At 35.5% G+C, this 21,944-nt stretch overlaps 3 protein-coding genes across 6 annotated transcripts; 2 read left to right on the top strand and 1 right to left on the bottom strand.

The window, feature by feature from the left end:
- LOC117926056 (uncharacterized protein At1g27050) lies at positions 1 to 1,071 on the top strand. The gene is made up of 2 exons (XM_034845144.1): positions 1 to 398; positions 630 to 1,071. The coding sequence occupies exons 1-2, from the start codon at positions 60 to 62 to the stop codon at positions 852 to 854; spliced, it is 564 nt and encodes a 187-aa protein (XP_034701035.1). The 5' UTR covers positions 1 to 59; the 3' UTR covers positions 855 to 1,071.
- Positions 1,072 to 2,427: 1,356 nt separating this feature from the next.
- LOC117926040 (ultraviolet-B receptor UVR8) lies at positions 2,428 to 5,917 on the top strand. 2 transcript variants are annotated; one of them, XM_034845135.1, is made up of 8 exons: positions 2,428 to 2,700; positions 2,791 to 2,943; positions 3,324 to 3,482; positions 4,145 to 4,318; positions 4,618 to 4,749; positions 4,855 to 4,941; positions 5,271 to 5,366; positions 5,462 to 5,917. In XM_034845135.1, the coding sequence occupies exons 1-8, from the start codon at positions 2,505 to 2,507 to the stop codon at positions 5,650 to 5,652; spliced, it is 1,188 nt and encodes a 395-aa protein (XP_034701026.1). In that variant the 5' UTR covers positions 2,428 to 2,504; the 3' UTR covers positions 5,653 to 5,917. The 2 variants fall into 2 exon arrangements, with proteins under 2 accessions (XP_034701026.1, XP_034701022.1); XM_034845131.1 differs by having other exon boundaries at positions 2,429 to 2,700; positions 5,268 to 5,366.
- Positions 5,918 to 5,986: 69 nt separating this feature from the next.
- On the bottom strand, positions 5,987 to 12,583 carry LOC117926019 (protein PTST homolog 2, chloroplastic). 3 transcript variants are annotated; one of them, XM_034845117.1, is made up of 8 exons: positions 11,672 to 12,575; positions 11,131 to 11,294; positions 10,458 to 10,652; positions 10,139 to 10,362; positions 9,122 to 9,267; positions 8,891 to 9,038; positions 6,388 to 6,456; positions 5,987 to 6,295 (listed from the first exon to the last, which is right to left on the bottom strand). In XM_034845117.1, exons 1-8 carry the CDS (start codon positions 12,247 to 12,249, stop codon positions 6,200 to 6,202), a joined length of 1,620 nt encoding a protein of 539 aa, XP_034701008.1. In that variant the 5' UTR covers positions 12,250 to 12,575; the 3' UTR covers positions 5,987 to 6,199. The 3 variants fall into 3 exon arrangements, with proteins under 3 accessions (XP_034701008.1, XP_034701003.1, XP_034701014.1); XM_034845112.1 differs by having other exon boundaries at positions 5,987 to 6,456; positions 11,672 to 12,577; XM_034845123.1 differs by lacking the exon at positions 10,458 to 10,652 and having other exon boundaries at positions 5,987 to 6,456; positions 11,672 to 12,583.
- Between the last annotated feature and the right edge of the window lie 9,361 nt (positions 12,584 to 21,944).

Below are 21,944 nucleotides of genomic sequence, written 5' to 3'. Positions count from 1 at the left end.
ATGGGTTATGGTTATGAAATTGCGCCGCCCGCTCTTTCCAGAATAATCGTCTTGGAAGGATGAGCCGCAAGAGAGAGAAACCCTACCACTCTCGCCACGCTCTATCTTCTATCGCAAAACGACGTCGTCCTTCACTTCCCGAGTTACCTGACTCCGCCTCCCGCGATGCGCCCGCCACCAAGCACTCCTCCCCGGCGGCCGTGCTCGTTATCGGCCTCTCTCCAGAGTGTTCCGTCCTCGACCTGAAGTCCCGGTTCGAGATCTACGGCTGCATCTCCCGCATCCGCATCGACCGCGACGGAGTCGGCTACATCACCTTCCGCTCCAAGGACTCTGCCGACGCCGCCATCACCGCCTCTCAAGACCCTTCCTTCGGCATAACCATTGATTCCAAAAGAGTACTTTTTCAATTGCCTCTCCTCCCATTTTCTATTAGGGCTGTTTGGTCGCCTAGAAAGTGTAGTAAAAAACGAAAAAAAAAAAATTTAAAATTTTGAGTTTCTTATAGAGGATCCCAAAAACCTATCGCTCCACTTTGCTATGTCTGAGAAAACATGAACTTTTGTTTTCAGCAACGAAACTGAGGGTTTCTTCCTCAACGTTGTTACTGAAACTAGGATTTGTTTCAGGTACAGGTCTTATTGGCGAAAGATCCGAATTCAGCAGTCGGGTTTGGTTCGAACAAGGACAATGGGTCCTCATCGAAGCTCTTGCGGGCTGAGGTGCCTCTGAGCAGGCATGGAAGAAGTAATAAGCTTGTTTCAAGTAGTGCGAAGCCCAAGACCGATCCAATTTCAGGTTTAGATGTGGCTTTTAAAGGAAGAGAAATGGTTGCTTATGATGATATTCTGTAGCCTTCGAACCGGTGACTTTGGGGCGTTTGAGTTACAGTTTAGTTCCGTAGTCGACGATGCCGAGGATGCCTTTGATTGCTGCTTTTAGTTTTTGTTAAATGTATCGATTGTGAAGCCGTGTACGGAATATTCGAATAATTATCGATGTGCATTTCTTTAACAGCCCCAAATCATTCCTCCTGGAACCCTAATTTGATAGATTACTGGTTGTCCCCTTCATCAGAGGGTTCATGGGCTTCTTTCTAAGACGATGTTTGATGTGTCACAAGTGAGAATTCGACTAAATTCATAGGATCCACTTCATGCACAAGACTCAAATCAGCTGAATCTTCTTTGACGATTTTGGCTTGCGTTCAATTGATTTTTGGAATGTTTCATTTCACTTTTCTAAGAATCCGTTTAAAAGTAATTTTAACCGTAAAAGTATTTATATTAATAAAAATCAAGTGTCTCACAAAATTTGAAAAATGTTTTTATAAAGCAGCAAAATTTGAAGAACATTTTTATAAAGATAAAAAATTAATTTTAATGTTTCTAAAAATACACTTTTATAAAAAATATTGTTAAGGGCATTCTTCCCTCGAATTTTTTGTCAGTTCTTTCGTGTGGAATAAAATCCACCTACAAATCTATAAGGAGAGGTTATTCCACTTGTGCAGAGTGCACAACAAAAAGGCTAAATTTATGTCAAATGGAAGCACAAAATCCCATCTTTTTAACATATGGGAATGGATTGAGTCCTATCGGACACTGTATCCCTCAAATGGTTAAAAAATGAATTGTTAGATTCCGATTTAAATTAAATTTTGATAATTTAAAAATAGATAATACAAGTACTTTAGGATGAGTTATTGTATACTCTAATGGTACCATAAAAATGGTTGTTAGTAAATATATAGCTAATGCTTCTATGATTATTGTAGAATATATAGCTTTAAGAGATGTCATATTAGCTGTTAAGAACAATGGATTCTAAGACTTAGAGATTAAAGGTGATATGAAAATAGTTATAGATGGTTATAATAAAAAGAATAATATTTATAATTATATTTTGTTATTAATGGAGGATATTTGAAAATTATCTCTGGATTTATATATTTATGATTGTCATCATATTTACAGAGAAATAAATAAAACAGTAGATTTTTTAATTAAGAAATGTATTTATAATTTAGGTTAAGAGAAACAAATAAAACAACGGACCGTTTAGCTAAAAAAAACATTCGTAATTTAGAATCAATATTTTAGTAGTCAAATTTCCCTTAGTTAAAAAGTTTAATTTTAAAGATTATTATGACTATTTTTCCATTATATTTGTAAATATTCTATTTAGTAGTTTCCTTTAATAAAAAAATAAAAATAAATAAATAAAAAGAAAGAAAGAAAAAACATACGAGAATGGGACATAATACCAACAGCATTAGATTAAAAGATGGGATTTTGAGTCTCATAAATTTGTCATATAATGCCTTCAAGGATGGTATATAAATGATTAGGAAAACTATACATTCATATACTAATTAAAACAAAAAAAATATACCCTCATTTTAGATGGGTTGAATTGGAATTTTAGCAGACATCACAGCTACATTTGGAGTTGGGAGCATTAGACCTAGTATTTGGATCAAACAAAAGTGAAGAATACCAGTGATGGAAGAAAACGAAAGACACAAAGGAGGAGAAGTAGAAATATGGAGTTGGGGTGCAGGCACCGATGGGCAGCTAGGCACGACCAGGCTTGAAGATGAACACCTACCTCAACTCCTAGATCTCCCCCGTTTCTCCTCCGCCGGACCCATCTCTCTCCTTGCCTGCGGCGGCGCTCATGTTCTTGCCTTGACCACCGGTCTCTCTCTCTCTCTCTCTTTCTCTCTCTCTCTCTCTCTATTTCGCCATCAATTTTGGGGCTAATGTTTGTTTATATGCATATTTGCAGATGGAAAGGTGGTGACATGGGGAAGAGGCACATCTGGTCAACTGGGTCATGGGGACATGGTTAGCAGCTTGCAACCCAAGCATGTCAAGTTGTTGGAGAGCTTTGTTATAACTCATGTTTCTGCTGGATGGAGCCACTCTGGCTTTGTTTCAGGTTTTTTTTTTCCTCTCTCATATTTCAACCCATTCCCCCCATGGCTTCAGCTGATCCTAACAACATTTCATGAAATTAGTCCCATTTTCGAACTTTAGTTGCCTTATTTGTTTATTCTCTTCAATTTCTCAAATGGCTTGGAAGTTGGGACTTGGATATTTTGCAATGATAACAGAATAGGGAGGAATCTTTGAAGTACTTCTCATTCTTTTTTTCCAAATTTCTGGATGGATATGAATTTTCATAATTTTTATGATCTTTCTAATTGAAATTCCTTGTTGCATAGTCTATTTCTATTGTTTGGATGCATTAACGATAATTCTTCTTGCCCTCCTTGGCCTCCAACTTTGTTTTCCATGATCACTTATCACAATTTTCAGACACTGGGGGCTTGTTCACTTGCGGGGATGGTTCATTTGGCCAGCTTGGGCATGGTGATTGCAAGTCACATTGCTCTCCAGTGAAAGTGTCATACTTTGATTCAAAGCATGTTGATCAGATAGCATGTGGTATGCGCCATTCGCTAGTCTTGTTGAAAGGTAAATAAGTAACTAGTCACCTTTAAGTATTGTCCTTTGCATTGTTCTTAATGTAAAATTGCTCATAGGTGGATGTCTATATCACTGAATTTGCTAAATTGGTTTGATTCTCATCTTGTCCATATGGTTCATTATATCATAGTCATGTATAGACATCATAGCTCGTTTAACTTCTTACATAACTCTATGAACAAGGTAAATCAAATAGAACTTCTTATGGAGGTTACAGAGTGCAAAATAATTGCTGTTAAACCTGAAGCCACCCAATCTCAAGATGACTTGAAAACCTATTTTACTTGTCAGACCTGCAAATCCTGCAACACGATCATTCAACCTAGAACAGGAATTAGATTTTTTACATGGAACAAATGGCACCATGGTTGGATTGGTGGCTGCTGCCCTTGATCTTCAATGGGAATTATTTCCTAATGCTGAAATCCTGCTTCAAAGGGAGTAGTGGGGATATAGTATAAAATTTAAAATACAAATGTTAGAAAAGGATGAAACACTAATTGATCTCAGTTGAATAGTTGTATTAGTGGTGGCAAAGATTTTTTGGAAATTGTATGATATCTTGCTTTCTTTCTTACTCACTTGGTTATTGCTACATATCTGAATGAAAAGCTCTCTCTGGTCAAGTATTAACAATTGGGATCAATCAGGCGCAGGTCTTTCAGGAGATCAAATATATGGGTTTGGGTCTGGAAAGCGTGGTCAACTGGGTGTTTCTATGGATAATACCAGATCAATAAGTGTACCTCAGGCTACTGTTGGGCTTGAAGGTGTTGAAATCATTAGTATTGATGCCAATGGGGATCATAGTGCAGCATTATCTGGTAAGCAACTCAAAACTGTTGGCCATGTGATTTAACCAAAGAAACAAACATTATTTGTAGCATAAACATTGTGGATCCGAGGTCTATCATCTGTAATTCTCATTTCTTTTGTCCGTTAATACAGAATGCCACATACAAACAGATCATGAAAAAATTTTGAATAGGGCATGGAATCTGCTAAAGTTTTAGGGGCACTAATGATCTGATACAATTTAGCATTAGTTCCAGGGGTTGTTAATATTGTCTACCTCATTAATTCCTCATCTCTACTATTGTTGTATCTGGTGCCTCCACAAAAGCTGATGGGCATTTGTACACCTGGGGAAGAGGATTTGGCAGCACTTCAGATGTTCACTGCCCTCGGTGTCTTCCATCATCTTTGTGCTTCACCCAAGTTGCTCTTGGATGGAATCACATGTTAGTATTAACAGGTGTGGACCGGCATTGTCCATTTTAATTTCTCTTTGATTCTTCTCTCTCAAAGTAAGAACATGATGCATGACTTGGTAACTAACAGTTTAGGATATCTTAAACAGGTGGAGGGGAAGTGTTTATGCTTGGTGGCAACCGCCATGGAGTCCTTGGTGATCCTCAAAAAGGAAGCCAGGTGAAGCATTTATCTGGTAATGCATTTAGATAATTTGGATCTAACAGATGTCATGAATTAAATTCTGAAAAATGCATTTCTCCCTGGGTTTTAGAAAGTGATTGTTATAACAACATTATGTTTGAACTTCATCCCACGCCCAAAAAAATAAAAGAAAACAAGAACTATGCGAACTAGGGAAGATGGTGCATGAAGATTAAAACAACCATTTGATGCTCTATATTAGGTAAAGAATTCATGTTAACAATCAACCAATTATTTTAAAAGAATAAATAACTTAAATGAAATAAATTTTGTGGTCGATTGCTTGTCAAGTGATTGAGGTCTTTCTTCATGGTCCAGAAGAATCAAGAGAAGAAAATCTGGAGAAAGTACAGGGTCTTGATGGATTAAATGTTGTGCAGATTGCGGCTGGAGCTGAGCACTCAGCCCTAGTAACAGGCAATATTTTGTTTAATTTAATATTCACTCCATTCGTTTTTATTGTTTGTCATGCATGTTAACTTGTTTTCCTTTCGGTATCACTATGACTGCAGAGCACAGGGTGATAAAGACATGGGGTTGGGGTGAACACGGTCAGCTTGGCTTAGGAAATGCATATGATCAAATTAGCCCCCAGGCAGTACGTCTAGGCCACAGGCTTCCAGGCCAGCATACCATGATCAAAGTTTACTGTGGAAGTGGGTTTACATTTGCCATAAAAGCAGTTATCCCATCTCAGACCTGAAGTCATCCACATTCAGAATCTTGTGCATTCAGCAGCCTGAGTAGCAGCAGCTATGACATCAATTGGACCATTCTCAGTCCAGCATTGCTGTTCTCAAAGGCAGCATATAAGTCATCCACCCTTCAGTCGGCTTGCAAGTTTGACATGGCTGTTATACTTGTTTCCCTTCGGTTGCCAGTTGCATCACACAATGTACATACATTGATGGGAGAACTCTAATACTTATAATCAATTGTATTCTACTGGCCAAGTGTTTCCATGCTGTTATCACAGAAATTGTTTCTCTTATTTCTTTTAGAAAGATGTTTTCCTTTTATCTAAGTCTCACCCATTGAACAGACGGTTGTTTACCTTTAGGAGTTAAACTGCAATACATAACAGGAAAGCTCACCTTGAATATCCAAAAAAAAATGGTAAAAAGAACATGCGAATACAAAACTATGCAAAAATTTGAAGGAAAAGAAATACTACCAAAACTAGCTGTTGAAGGGGAAATAATCATATGATATAAAAAGAAACCCAGTGTTAGATGCCCCTTTGTGCAGTCTTATGTAATAATAAGCAGGTTGTTCTCGTATCCATCACTGTGAACAAGTGGGCGAAGGGGATCAATCCTCCATACACCGTCGACAATGAACTTGATCTGTAACATATTTTAGGATGGTTGAAATTGTCATTCTTCAGAAAGCACAGCCTATGATATAGAATCATCACTAAATCTGCAAAGAACTTCACCTCATATCTACCCGGATACAATCTGAGGCACAATGAAAAAATCCCTGGACTTGATCTCTCCATCTTTCTCTGCAAACATCGCCATAAGTTAAAATTCATACCAAAGTTGAGCAACCTGATAATACCATATCAATAATTATTTTTCCTATGGCCAAGTGAAAAATGTTTTAGAGTGGGCTGAAAATAGATGGAATGATATTCCAGACATGCAAAATTTCAGCATGTCCGCGCTAGTAAAGAACCAAGTAGAATTCATGGATGAGAAATAAATCATTAATGCAAGTTAGAAAAATGCCATTTTTTAGCAGAGGATCATGCTCACTCATCTAAAGTGCAGTTTGGCATTTAGTGAACAAACAAAACAGTGATGGCCCCAGATTTTGAAGATAGGGATTGCTCATACATATGATGTTTACCCAATGAAAGCTCCATCAAATCCATAATTGAAGAGAACCAAATGCTCTCCTTCTCATGCATTACAGACATCCAAATCTCATTGCAGGCATAGTTTTTAATGATCCAGATGTGGTTTTAAAAGGGTGTGAGGAGCACTTAGGGCATAAGGTGCAACACAAAGCATACACTTGAGCAAAGTGAAATACAATTTAGGATGCATATCAATTTTATAAAATATGATCCAAAATCCAATCCATGCAACAAAAGGTTTAAGATTCCAAACATTTAAAACAAGCATTTAACAAAAAAAAGGTAACTAAATTATATAAATTTCAATACAGTTAGAAATTTTAAAAATAAAAGGTTTAAAAAAGGAAAAATAGAGTAGACACACCTCTATAACTAGGGCATCATTGAGCCTAGGGCCTAGGTGCACTTTAAGCACATCCTGAATGACTAATATCCAGATTGATACCTTCCTTCAACAAATCAACATATCAATACATGTATTACCGCTCTAGGAATTGGACTCGACACATATTTAATGCATGCTCCAGCCAGCTTATTGGTCAGTATACACAAGAAAACACAAATTGGGATGAAATTTTGAATGGCACAGCACTACATGTTTTGGGATGATTCTGAACCTGAAGAAATCTGGCAGCTAAATTCCTAAATATATATATTTTGAGCATAACATATTCACCTTACTTGTCATTAAAGCAGTTTATATATCACTGGTGCTCTTCTGTTTATCAATCAAATCTAGTGACTTAATGATTATCAAAGATCACACTAGTTTTATCACAAGGCTGATTTCTCATATTGGCAATTTGGCATTCAAGAGTTTGTAGTTGAAATCACTTGTAATTGTGTGCATTTTCATTGATGTCTAAAGTAGATAGTTTTTCTTGCTTTTGATTAGAGTTACATAGTGATTGAGTTTGGGTGAAGGATTCCTCATCCTTCTTGGTATTTACTTATTTCATAGAAATAAAATGTTGGTTTTTCATTAAAAAGTTAAAAAAATAAAAGAGCAGTTGACCTTTTGACTGCTTATACAACTGGGGGAATCACAAATTTTACAGCCTCTCTTCCTAATAAAAGAGAACTACAATATTTTCTTTTTCCTTGGATGGCAAACAATATGCCTGTCATCTATGCTAGAGAGTAAAGAGATTTATGAGAATCAAAGGCAAATGAAACCCGAGTATACTACATTCCTTGGAAGCACTGAGGTAAGAAGACAAGTGAGCAACCATTAGAAACAAACTACAATTTCAGGTGATTCAGAGTCCAGAATATCATGTACCCCCTCAATTTTGGACACCAAAGAACCATTTAAAGTTTCTAAATACACCTATTGAGCAATTAATAATTTTTTAACCAAATTACTCTAGCAAGAGGGGGAAATCCACATTTTCTAACTTGACATTCATTATGGCAAGTTTCTGAACTCCAGAGAAATCAGAGCACATTTTCATATGTAATATGTTTAAGTGGTAAGTGGGTTATGAGTCCCCAGATAGTTATGATAAGATGTTTCAATTACTCTTAGCATTTGTTAGTGAATTTCGATTTTATTTTATTTCATTTTTTTGAGTTTCCAGCAGTCACAGTCTACAAAAATCAGCTCCATAGAGCTTGATTGCAACTACTAGGTCCTGGCTAAGTTAAAACTTTGTCCATGGACTCACAACATCAAAACCATTCAGGCCCTCTTCCTTGCAGCACTTTGAACTTGAACCTGATCTTTGTCCACACTTTTCCACAGATGTTCTTCATTGTGCAGCCAAACCATCCTAGTTAACAGCTTTATTATCAGACTACAGAAGTAGGCTTTTACTTTATCATTAAATACTATGAGTAGCTACATTGAAAGGAATTTGATGTTTCAAGGGAACCACAAGGAAGAAGGATGAGTTTTCTCACACTAGTCCTAATGCATCTTGGTAATGCCAAACTAACCTTTGAGAACAAAACTGTAATTTCACCACATAATTGAGTAACCGCTTGGTTGCACTTTAGTTACAGATGATATCAAGAAGTACAAAGGAATCCACTAATATCAGTTTAATTAACCAAACATTTAAAGATTAAGTCAAACCTGGGTGGTCCAACCATCAAAAGATCCTGCCAAAAGAACCTCAGAAGCTGAATTAGGCCAAACTATGCAAGCAGAACGAAGAAGTTGTAGAGTGCTATGAGCATCACCAATCCTCTTCTGCTTCTCTTCCACCAGCTTTTGTGCATCACTGTTGAAGGTATGAATGGGACACCGTCAATGTTAAAGCAGGTTAAAGGTAGACACCATTTAAGGAATTAAAATGATGCATACATTATGGCTAGGGCCATCTTTCCTTCTACTACTGCCAACTTTGCTCGTAATGACCGCAAAATGTCCTGGGAATTCATGATCTCATTTTCCTGGAACTCCAAAGCATCAGAAAGCTTCTGCAAATCATCAGAGGAACTTGTATTTCCCTAGAGAAAAAAATGAATTCCAGGATTATTAGTTATTAGCAAAAACTTAAAACAAGTTTTTGATGAACAGTACAACAAGGAAAAGTCCCCAGAAAAAAAAATGAATAAACAGGTCAAACTCTTCTTAGATTGAGAAGAAGCCAATATATTTGAAAATTTAAAGCATTATCTCCTATCTTGCAAAAATAAAAACTTTCCCTATCTGCAGGTATTCCTATACTATTTCATGCCTCTGTCATAATTAGACTCACTTAGCAAGACAACTCACCTGATGAATTCATGACCAAATTGATAAATTAATAACAGAATCATAAACCTGATTGCTTTTTAACATTCTAAGTTTATATGCTTGCACACAAGAACAAAGATGGTCAACCAAAAATATTGGAAAGGAAAAAATCAGCTCAAGTCTGTTCGTTTCAGCAAGAAGGAAATTGAGGTTCTGGTTTTTTTTTTTTATCAATTTTCTCCTCTAAAATGTAAATTTAAAAGTAAAAAAGGAAAATATATAAGCCATAGTGCATAGCCATACTGTCAACTCAAATCTACATACATGGACACAATATGTACGACCGTTTCAATACACCATAAGAGAGGGAAAATAATAGAAAAACAAATTGAGAATTTTAGGTTTTACACCATAATAAAGAGGAAAAATAAATCCAAAAAATAGATAGGGGGTTTTAGGTTCTGTATTAGAATCGATCATCTAGTAGAGTCGGATTTGCTTTTGTTACATCAGAGTAAGAATTGGTATTTTGGAACTTTTTCTGATTAGCATGTTTGATATTTCCTTTTTTTTCATAAGTAAAGGAGCATGTTTGATATTTCTTATTCATGTTCATTCATAGAAAGGATAATATTGCCCTACCAGTGGAACAATTCCGTCACTGGTGGATTTCAATGCCCTAAGTATAGAGGAAAGCTCCAACTCCATATCTTGAAGGCGACTTCGTATCTCCCTGTGGTTGACTTCTTTACCATGAGAGTTCAATTCTTTTGAAATATCATGCCCCTCTGATATTGCAAGTATTTCATCTTTTGAAATATCAATCACCTCTTCCATTCTAGCCTCGTTGCAAGCAATTTCAGCAGCTGCACATTTCAACAAAGAGAGGTTTGTTTGTTGGTCAAATCACTTCATCCAAAATGCTTCAATTTTATATATTTTTAACCAGGATAAGCACCACCTTCAACATCCATTACTGAAAATCCTGCCCTGTAAACACCCCAGGTTCTCCACATTTCAGACTTAAGTGAGTTGCCTAAACCATCAAGGTCTGAAAAAGATCTCATCTGACTATGTTTCCCCCCTGAATCTTTGATCATGCCTTTGTTGTGAATGGATGATGCCTGTCTGCTGATTTTTCCAAGGCCAGAGCTGCCTTTTACAGTGTAAGAAACACATGTTATGTTTTAGAATGTCCAAATAAAAACAAACCAAACTGAACCTTCAATCAGTAAAATGACAATTAATAACCAAAATAGATATCACAACGGTGACTCCCACTCAATGCATCATCATACTAAAAATATTCTCTCTTTGAAAGGAGCACAAAACTCATTAGAATGTTCATCCAAGAAAAAAACCACATCAGCATTAATGTTATTAGATTAAGCTGAAAATTAGAATTTCATATTCTCGAGCATAATAAACAACACATGGACCCAACATTCAGATATTTCAAAAACCTAACACCCAGTTTCATGACAGTTCTTACTGTCTTTTAAAATGCCTATAAGCAAAAATTGACAAGAAAGCACAATACTAAATTAACAATGCTTTTGAGTCATGTTGATCACAGAAAATCAAAGCCTAGGGAAAAATATTAAACTGATTCAAAATTAAGAAAACCAACCTACCCGCACTTGTTGAATTTCCAGAATGCCAATCATCTCCATTGTTGTTAATTAAGATGCTCCCACTTCCTTTCTCTCTCATGCCTACACCAAAAGTCACATTTCTATGTGTCTCCAATCCTTTCAATATGCCCTCAATCCCTGTATTATCCTCAGCTGCTACTTCTCTAAGCAAACAGAATAGCCAAGTCAAATAAAAATGGGGTTGGATGAAAATCATAGCTCCTACTTCTCTAAGCAAACAGAACAGCCAAGTAAAATTGAAATGGGGTAAGGTCACTATTCAAGAAAAATGACATCACACTTGCAACTGTTCCTCCCAAAAGAAAACATTAACAAGATTGTGTCTTTAGCTGCAACAGAAGTCAAGATTCAAGCAAGTGTACAAGCTCTCCGCAAATAGCTCCAAAATCCCCTTCTGGGGGTGTATTTCCAGTTGCAGATCTCTAAAAATAGCCACTAAAGAAAAAGAAAAAGAAAAAGAAAAAATTGGAGGGACTTAAAAAAAAGAACATGAAGAGGTGAACTGAAATAGAACCCTCACAGTGATCTACCAGATGAAGAAGCTGAATCCAAATCAGAAGAATCGGCCTCTAAAAGCCCCGAAACACGAATTTCATCTACCTCCAAATCATTGGCTTCACCACCGCCATCGCCACAGACCAAATCGCCATCATTTGCTTTCCGCATAATCAAATCCCAATCAGTAACATGGCGGCCATCATCATCATCATCAAGCACCCCTTCCTCAGCATCCAAATCCCAACCCAAGGATAACCACCCACCTTTCTCAACAATAGCCTCCACCAAATCCATCCTCCCACCATCAACTAACTCTTTCCTGGAGGGAAACGCCTCTGGTCTCTCAGATTTCTTCATGAACTCCAAAATCTCCTCCTCCAACCCCCAATCCCCTTCGCTCTCCCACTCTTGACACCGCCTCACAACCCCTCTCGCCAAAGACCCAATCCTTCTCGTCCCCGCCAATCTGAGCCGCCGAAACTGCTTTCTCTGTCTCACCTTTCCTGGGTCAATCAAGAAAACCAGGGACGGAAAGGTGGGGAAAAGATTCAAATCTCTTGAAACAAGGAAACGGCAAGAAGGTACAGTGAAGGAGAGCATGGCTCAGGCATTTCGTCCAACACTTGTGGTTCAAGAAACAAGGAGAGGCCCCTAAGGGAAGCCACAATACTCCTCCGAAAAGCTAAATGCAGTGGCTGAAAATGAAATAGCGTGAGAGCACAGGTTTTGCTAATACTGATGCGTGTGTTTATGTGTATTTTAAAAATAAATGAAATCCAAATGCTATTATAAGCCCATAAAGCTTTGCAAGCCTGAGCGGGGAAAGTGTGAATGGATTTTTGTTGTAGCTGATTTGTGGGGCAAGTCTTGTCTTGTTTTGTTTTGTGTTGAGGTATTTGAGGTTGGGACTTGGGACTTGGGACTTGGGACTTGAGAGTTGAGAATCTCCTCCTGTTTTTAATTTTCTTCTCCTACAATATTTGATTCCTTTGAATTTAAGCAAGGAACCAATTCATTTTGTTCCTTCCTTCAATCCATTTTTCCAGAGTCTGTGAAGTGTTTCCAAGAAAAAAACAATATACAGAAAATGCTAAAAGGCAAATTATCATGTTTCCTGTTTGGCAAAAGGAAAAATATTTATTTAGTTGGGTTTTTGGAGATGGTGTTAGATTAAAAGTTAGTGGTTGACCTTGTTCGTGGAAGTGAGGCCCACGTAGCTTGTAATGGTAACTCAATCTAGTTGTTTTGGTCCCAGATTATGGGCACACCTCCTCTCCTACGCTTTATTTCCGATGTTTTAAATTTTCATTCTTAGCCGACATACACTTCTTTATGATTATTTATAAGTCGGTAGAAAAATAAATATATAATAATAATAAAAAAAGAAAAAGAAATATAAAGGTGAATATTATCAGAACGTCAACTAAAGGAGTCAAACTTGTCTTATTATAATATTCTTGAACGATTCCTGTTTCATTCCCCTTCTAATCGAGTGTTGTTCCTCCTAGCACTCATCTGCTCACTGCCCACCGTATCCAATCATGGTCATCTCCATTCATGGTCCTCTTATGCTCTTTTTTAATTTTTTTTTTTTTTAAATACGACACAGTAAACAATATTTCCAAATATATGACATTAGTAGTGAGAAATTTGTTAAAGGTCAAAAATCTGTTAGAGCCACTTATATAAATTCCTTCTCTTCCGTTAGTCTTCTTTAAGATTCAATAATAAATGATTTTCTTTTCAAATTTCTCTATAATTTATTATATGGTATCAAAACATCTTTTCCGCTATTTTCTCTGGTTTTTTTTTTTCCTTTTTTCTTCATTTTCATTTCATCTAAATGGTGTGGAGCAATAACACAATTTGCTTATTCGTCAGCATTTCTACTTCAATGTCGATGGATGACTCTCCAATCCGTATTTTCTTCAAAATGGAGGTCATCCAAGTCTCATTCTTATCCCTCATCAATTGATTGGACCTAACTACAATACTTAAGAGTCATGACATACATATGGCTTTGACAACAAATAACAAGATTAACTTCATCGATGACACCATTTCTCGTCCAACGGAGGATGATCTTCTTTTTGGCACTTAGGTTCGTTGCAATAGCATGGTAATTTCTTGGATTCTCTACTCTGTAAACAAGGACATTGCCGATAACCTCCTCTACATTGATACCACAATTGAAATTTGGCATGATTTTCATGATCATTTTTATCAAAGCAATGAGCCATGAATCTTTCAAATTAAGAAGCATCTTATTGATCTAAATCAAGGTCCCTTGGATGTAAACACATATTGTACTTGTCTTAAAACTCTATGGGATGAATTGAAGGACTATCGGTCCTTACCGACCTATAATTGTGAAGCCATTAAATTTGGGATGGATTGTCAATAGTGGGAGTATGTTGTGCAATTCCTCATAGGTCTTAGTGAATCCTATGCACATATTGGTGCCCAAATCTTGCTAATGGATCCTTTGCCTTCAATTACCAAAAGTCTTTTCACTGGTTGTACAAAATGAGCACCAATAATATATCAATCCTAGTGTTGCTTCATTCAATCTCATGACTATTGGTGACTATAATACTGCTGTTGTTATTTCAACCACCACAGTAAGTTCAAAATCGAATAAGGATAAACCCATCTACTCTTATTGTAATATTTAAAGCCACACTATCTATAAGTGTTATAAGTTGCATGGATATCTGCTGTTGAGATATTATGAATGCTTTCCTTATATCATTATTTCCTTATATCATTTAGTATTGAGATATTAGGAATGTTTAGATATTAGGAAAGTTGAGATATTATGAATATTGAGATATTAGGAAAGTTGAGATATTAGGATATTAGTTGTTATTTCCTTATATCATTCTTTCCTTGTATTATTCTTTCCCATTCTTAGAATGGCAATCACTCTCTATATATACTATGTACATGAACGAATGAGAAATGTTTAATGAAAAAAACTATTATTTATCAATTTGAAGATGGTATCAGAGCCATGGAATTGAAATCTTGGATATTTTGTCGTTATGGTAGTCCGACAGCAATCAATCATCCCAAGACAAGCCTTAATATTGATAAGTCAACCTTCAAATGCACTCACTGCAATAAGACTGATCCCACCAGTCTGGATATCCCACAATTTCAAAGCAACGACTCTTGGTATGACCATAAAAACAATGAGGAACCGAGGGTTTGAACCATGGACCTTTAGATCATGTTTAGGCTATCACCACTTTGTTATTAATGATAATAATCGTGATCAACGGAAGAAGAATTCCAAGAAAACCTCGACTGCAACTGTTGCCGAAATAAAAACAAAGGCTAATGTTGTTGAGAAAGCCTCTGCATTGGTAGCCGCTACAGATCATGGTGGTAAGTTTCTAAATACTTTTACACCTGTTATTAATAGTGCATGGATAATTGATTCTGGTGCTACAGATCATATGACTTTTGATTCTAGACAGGTTTCACCCCTTAGACCTTCCTCACAAAAAATTGTTTCCACAGCCAATGGTAACACAACCCCAGTCATTGGGGAAGGATCCTTAACTCTTACTGATACTTTGAATTTAGATTCTGTTTTAGTTGTTCCATCTCTAGATTACAATCTTTTGTCAGTTTCTCAAATTACTGTAGCCTTATCTTGTATTGTCATTTTTGACCTGAATTTTGTGTGATTAAGGACATTCAAACAAGACAGACGATTGGTTGTGGTATTAAGCGAGGAAAACTTTATTACTTGGACTTGCAGTCAAAGGATTCAAGTAAGTTGCAACAAGCCTTGATGGCATATGGATCTGAGGAGGAGAAGAAAAAGTCTGAAATTTGGTTGTGGCATCGACGTCTGGGACATGCTTCCTTTGGTTATTTAAAAAAATTGTTTCCTAGTTTGTTTGCAAAGAGTGATATTTCTGGTTTCCGTTGTGATATTTGTGAATTGGCTAAAAGTCATCGTGCTTTGTTTCCGTTAATTTTGAATAAAAGTCCGCTTCCTTTTATGGTTATACATTCTGATGTTTGGGGGTCATCCAAAGTCCCAACTTTGAGTGGCTCATGTTGGTTTGTTACTTTTATTGATGATTGTACCAGAATGACATGGTTATGTTTGATGAAGACTAAAGATGAAGTGAACTTGTTGTTTCAAAAATTTCATAAAATGATTGAAACTCAGTACAATGCAAAGGTTCGAGTTTTGCGTAGTGATAATGGTGGAGAATATCAGAGTTCTGATCTTCAAAAGTATTTGGAAGAACATGACATCATTCATCAGACTACTTGTTCCAATACACCCCAGCAAAATGGAGTCGCTAAACGGAAAAATCGACACTTGTTAGAGGTTGTTCGTGCTTCCTTGATAGCAGTAAAAATACTGATATCTTATTGGGGAGAAGCAATCACATCTGCCACATACTTGATCAATCGGGTACCTTCTAGCCCAATTAACTTCCAAACACCTCTCCAAGCTCTTACTAATGCCATAGTTGCCCCAACCGTCCCAAATCTACCTCCTCGTGTTTTTGGTTGCATGGCATTTGTGCATCTACACAAACACCAACGCACCAAGTTAACTTCCCATGCATTGAAATGTGTGTTTGTTGGATATGCATTGCACAAAAAGGGATATCGATGTTACCATCCTCCAACTCAACGAATGTTTATTACAATGGATGTGGTATTTCATGAAGATTCAATGTATTTTTCATCTGAGTCTGAACTTAAAGGGGAGTACCATAAGGAAATTCAGACTCTCGATTATGATTATCATATCTATGAGGATGATGAATCTGGACAATCTGAACTAGTGAACTAGGAAGCGGGTGAGTTGAATATGAGTGGTCAACAATTTGGGTCCGAAGATGTCTTCACTGAAATACCAAACCAATTGTCGTCTGCTGAGGGTGTTCTTAATTTGGAACCTGATCCATTCATGAAACGGTTACCACACCGTCATAATAGAGGTATTCCTAAACCCACATATGAACCTGAATTGTCTACCAAAGTCAAATATCCCATGAGCAACTATGTGTCTAACCATCGTTTGTCTTAATCAAATAAGTCATTTGTAAATCAATTATCTACTGTAGCTATTCCTAACAGTATACAGGAAGCCTTAAGTGATCCAAGGTGGAAAGCAGCCATGAATGAAGAGATAAAATCATTGCAGAAGAATGAAACATGGGAACTCGTAGAATGTCCACTAGGAAAGAAGCCAGTTGGGTGTCGTTGGATCTATACTGTGAAGTACAAGGCAGATGGTAGTATTGAACGATTTAAAGCAAGATTGGTAGCAAAAGGGTACACTCAAACTTATGGAATTGACTACACAGAGACATTTGCACCTGTAGCTAAGATCAACACAATTCGATTATTACTATCTTTAGCTGCAAACCTAGATTGGCCATTACAACAATTCGATGTGAAAAATGCCTTTCTGCATGACGAGTTATCTGAAGAAGTATACATGGATCTTCCACCAGGATGCATGGTGTCAGAAAAGCAATGTCAGAAGGTGTGTAAATTGAAGAAGTCATTGTATGGGTTGAAGCAATCCCCGAGAGCTTGGTTTGGAAGGTTCACAAAGTCAATGAGAGCTTTTGGCTATTGTCAAAGTAATTTAGATCACACTTTGTTCCTGAAAAAGCAACATGGTAAGATTACGACACTCATCGTATATGTGGATGACATGGTAGTTACAGGAAATGATCCTGAAGAAAGAAAAGCTCTGCAAAATTATCTATCTAGAGAATTCGAAATGAAAGATCTAGGTCTTCTGAAATACTTTCTTGGGATTGAAGTTTCTCGATCAAGTGAAGGAATTTTTCTGTCTCAAAGAAAGTATGCCTTAGATCTTTTACAGGAGACTGGAATGTCGGGATGTCAACCTGTTAATACACCAATAGAAGAAGGTCTGAAATTGTGTGTTGAGCCTAATCAAGTATCAACCGATAAGGGAAGATACCAGAGACTTGTGGGGAGATTAATGTACTTAGCTCATACAAGACCAGATCTTGTTTATGCATTGAGTGTAGTGAGTCAATACATGCATAATCCTGGAGAGCAACATATGAATGCAGTCATGCGTATTTTGAGGTATTTGAAGAATGCTCTTGGGAAGGGAATTTGGTTGCTAAAAATGTTGATCATCAGAGTATAGAAGTATATACTGATGCTGATTGGGCCGATGTAGTGGATGATAGGCGATCTACATCTGGTTACTTTACCTTTGTAGGTGGTAATCTTGTGACATGGAAAAGTAAGAAGCAGAATGTTGTCGCCCGTTCAAGTGCAGAAGCGGAATTTAGAGGTATGACTCTAGGACTTTGTGAGGCATTATGGCTAAGACTCCTCTTACAGGATTTAGGTTACCTATCTAGGCAACCAATCCGATTGTTTTGTGACAATAAAGCCGCATGTGACATTGCTCATAATCCAGTACAACATGATCGTACAAAGCATGTCGAGGTGGATAGATTCTTCATTAAGAAAAAGTTGGATGATAAGATTGTGGAATTGCCTAAGATTCGATCAGAAAATCAATTGGCCGATATCCTCACCAAAGCTGTCTCAAGTCAAGTGTTCTCAAAATTTTTAGACAAGTTGGGCATGTGTGACATCTATGCACCAACTTGAGGGGGAGTATTGAGATATTAGGAATGCTTTCCTTATATCATTATTTCCTTATATCATTTAGTATTGAGATATTAGGAATGTTTAGATATTAGGAAAGTTGAGATATTATGAATATTGAGATATTAGGAAAGTTGAGATATTAGGATATTAGTTGTTATTTCCTTATATCATTTTTTCCTTATATTATTCTTTCCCATTCTTAGAATGACAATCACCCTCTATATATACTATGTACATGAACGAATGAGAAATATTTAATGAAAAAAACTATTATTTATCAATTTGAAGAATCTGCTTGGCTACAAATTTAAATTTAAATCTTCACAATCGAAAGCACAAGTGTATCAAACTACCTCTACTATTACTAAGCAATCTAGTTCATTTGATTCTATCTTAGGTTCACTAACCTCTACTCAATGCCATCAACTTATTACTCTCTTAAGTTCAAAGCTTCATGGAAGTTCTCATATCTCTCTAGAATTGCAGTAGCCTAGGCCATCCATCTCTAGCCTTAGTGGTACACTTTTCTTTTCTTTTTCATTCTCTCTAAATCTTCTATCTCACCATTATCTTGGGTGTTAGATACTGGTGTTACTCATCATATTTGTTTGCTCATTGAATTCTTCGGTTCCCATAACTAACTCCTTTATTACCTTGCCTAATAGTTTTTTAGTGTTAATCATTTGAATAGGTTTTTTCATTTCAATCTTCTTTCCATAAGTGCTCTCACTCAAAATCATCAATACTCTATTAAATTTCTTTTTAACGTTTTATTCAAGACCCTTCATAGGCCAAAATGATTGGGATGGGTAGAAGGCTTGACAATCTTTATGTTTTAGATGCTACAAGCTTTAATTCTCTATCTTTTCATACTTTGGCCAAATGTAACATTGTTTTATTGTCTCAAAAAGAACTTTGACATTTGAAAAGGCCTTGAGGTCTATTAGGATAACACCAAGAGAGGGGATGAATGTACTAAAAAATTACAATATAAGGATTAAATATTATACCTATTTTTTATCTTACGAGATTTCGAGATATATCAATTCAATTAATGATAGACAATACAAGCAAGATAAACAAAAGAATAAACAATGAGGCACAAGGATTTTTACATGGATAACCTTCACACTAATTGTGGAAATTAAAAACCACAAGGTCTAAATCCATTATATGAGATCAAGTTACATATATGTACATTTTACCCTAAAGACTTACTATTTAATACCTACAACTTGATCCACGTTCACGATGCAATAACCTCTGATTGTTCCAATAAATACACTTCAACCTCACTGAAGGGATGAAAGTCTTCAACCTAAGATTCAACTATTGAATCCTTGAATGAGAGATTGGGAATAGTGCGATACATTAAACTTTCTTTCTAAGAAACCTTTTTCTAAAGAATATGTGATCTCTTACCCTTGAGGGGTTCTAATGAGGTATATATAGGCAACTAACCTAAAAAGTTTCAATTTTGGAAGACTTCTAAATTGAATTTGCATGAAAAAATCTTAACATAATTAGCATGATTGATCGAGCTAACTAAAACACCACTTGAGCACCTCGAGTGCTTAAGTAGTATGGAACGCTTGATCGGTCTTCAGTGCTTGAGTGCTTCAGGTCACTTGAGTGGTCTTGCCATTTTCAAAACATTAATTTTAAAGCATTTTAAGTTTTAAAAAAAAAATTGAATTTCTCTATACCTCATAAGAGCCTAATTTGCCACAAGTCAAACCTTTTTTAATGTACTTGTGACTTCTTGGTTCGACGAATATCAACCCTTGATCTTCAATGGAAAGCAAGTGACTATTTAAAAGGACGTCAATAGCCAAACATTAAAAGAAACAAAATTGTTAACATACAAACAAGACTCAATGTTCTACTTATCTCCATTTTTGGCAATTTTGTGACAAAACACCATTACATAAACTCACTTAAACTCTCATTATTGAGTTTACATAACACACATTAACTTTTAATTAAAAATAAATTAAGGGAATGCTTTCCACAATCTTATAGAACTAATCTTCCAAACCATGAAACCTGCACACATACAAAAAATTATACCAAAGGTAAAGCAATGTGTGGGATAAGATATTATTAAGACAACAAAACAAGATAGTTAGAGATTTTGCCTAATGCATTGTGAAAGCATGAAAGAGGAATAGATCCCTGTAGCAACACCAATGTACAAAGCTAAGCTCGAGAGGAATATATATGTAACGCCCAAGTTTTCTTTTAAAGGGTAATTTAGGAATTTTTAATAATGATATTAAATTAATTAATTAATTAATTTAATAAAATGGAAGAGGGGTGAAAAGGTAATTTTACGAATAATACCCTAGGTATAAATAGAAAATTTTCTTCTTCCTGTTCTTTTTTGAATCATATTCCTGTTCGTAGAGAGTTTCCAGAGAACGTGAAGTTGAGGTCAGATTTTAAGGTTTGAAGAACAAACCTCTATAGGTAAGTTTCTAACCCCTAGATTATTATTTTAGATTCATTGATTAATTTCAAACACATTAGATATATTTTTGGAAAACCCCAAATCTAGATTAGGGTTAGATTATTTTATTTTTAATTCGTTTTAATATCAAAAATAATAAAAATTTAAGATTTTGATTTTATTGTTGGAATTTAGGAGATCTTAAATTTTATTAGATGAAAAATAATAATAATAATAATTCCTTGGAAAGTTTCGATTTTAGGTTAGGGTTAATTTAAAAAAAAAAAAAAATGGCGTACGTGTACTGTGCTACTGGAAGCATGGAACAAAACAAAAGAAAAAAAAAAAAAGGGAAAACGTGTGTGCACAGTATGGGATGGAAGGGAAAAAAAGAAAAAAAAAAGAAAAAAAAAAAAAAACCTTGTTTTGCTTTTCTTTTGGTGTACCCGAGAGTTTGCTTTTGAATTGTTTAATTAAAATAATAATAATAATAATAATAATAATAATAATAATATTTAGTTTTAGATTAATAAATAAGATAATAGTAATAATGGTTTTTTTTTTTGTAATAAACAAAATGAGAGATTTAGCAATATATATATATATATATAGAATTTTATAATGAAATAAAATTGTAATTTAATTAAATTAGAAATGTGTTATTAGAAACAAATTGGGAATTTATTAATTATAATTAAATAAGGAATAGAGTAATTAAATTATTACTTTGTTAATAAAAAAAAAATATTAATCTTAACATTTAGAAATTTTAGGATTATCAGATTTATATTTTGAGGTAAATAGTAATAGTGGTCTTTTTATTGTGTTAGGTGAGGAGTAGACTTTTCAGGGTTATTTTTCCTTCAAGGTCTTTGCATATTTTGAGGTAAGGGAAGTTAATGTAATATTTATAAAATTAAATTATTTTATATGTTCTTTTGAATTGTGGAAAAGAAAATGATATTTTGTTACCATGCATGGATCAAATTGTTTTGCACTAAATATTATGTTGAAATATTTTGTTTTATTGATGACACAAAATATGGAGATATTATGTTGTGTAAATTTGAATACTTGAACAAAAACATCACTCTGGTTTATTCGGCCCTGTCAACGGGATATAATAGTTGACTATTCGGCCCTGTCAACGGGATATAATAGTTGACCTTTACATTTCATGGTGGGAATGTAATTGATT

Source organism: Vitis riparia, chromosome 1 (assembly GCF_004353265.1).
Source record: "Vitis riparia cultivar Riparia Gloire de Montpellier isolate 1030 chromosome 1, EGFV_Vit.rip_1.0, whole genome shotgun sequence".
Lineage (NCBI taxonomy): Eukaryota > Viridiplantae > Streptophyta > Magnoliopsida > Vitales > Vitaceae > Vitis > Vitis riparia.
This window is presented reverse-complemented; position numbering and strand designations above follow the sequence as displayed.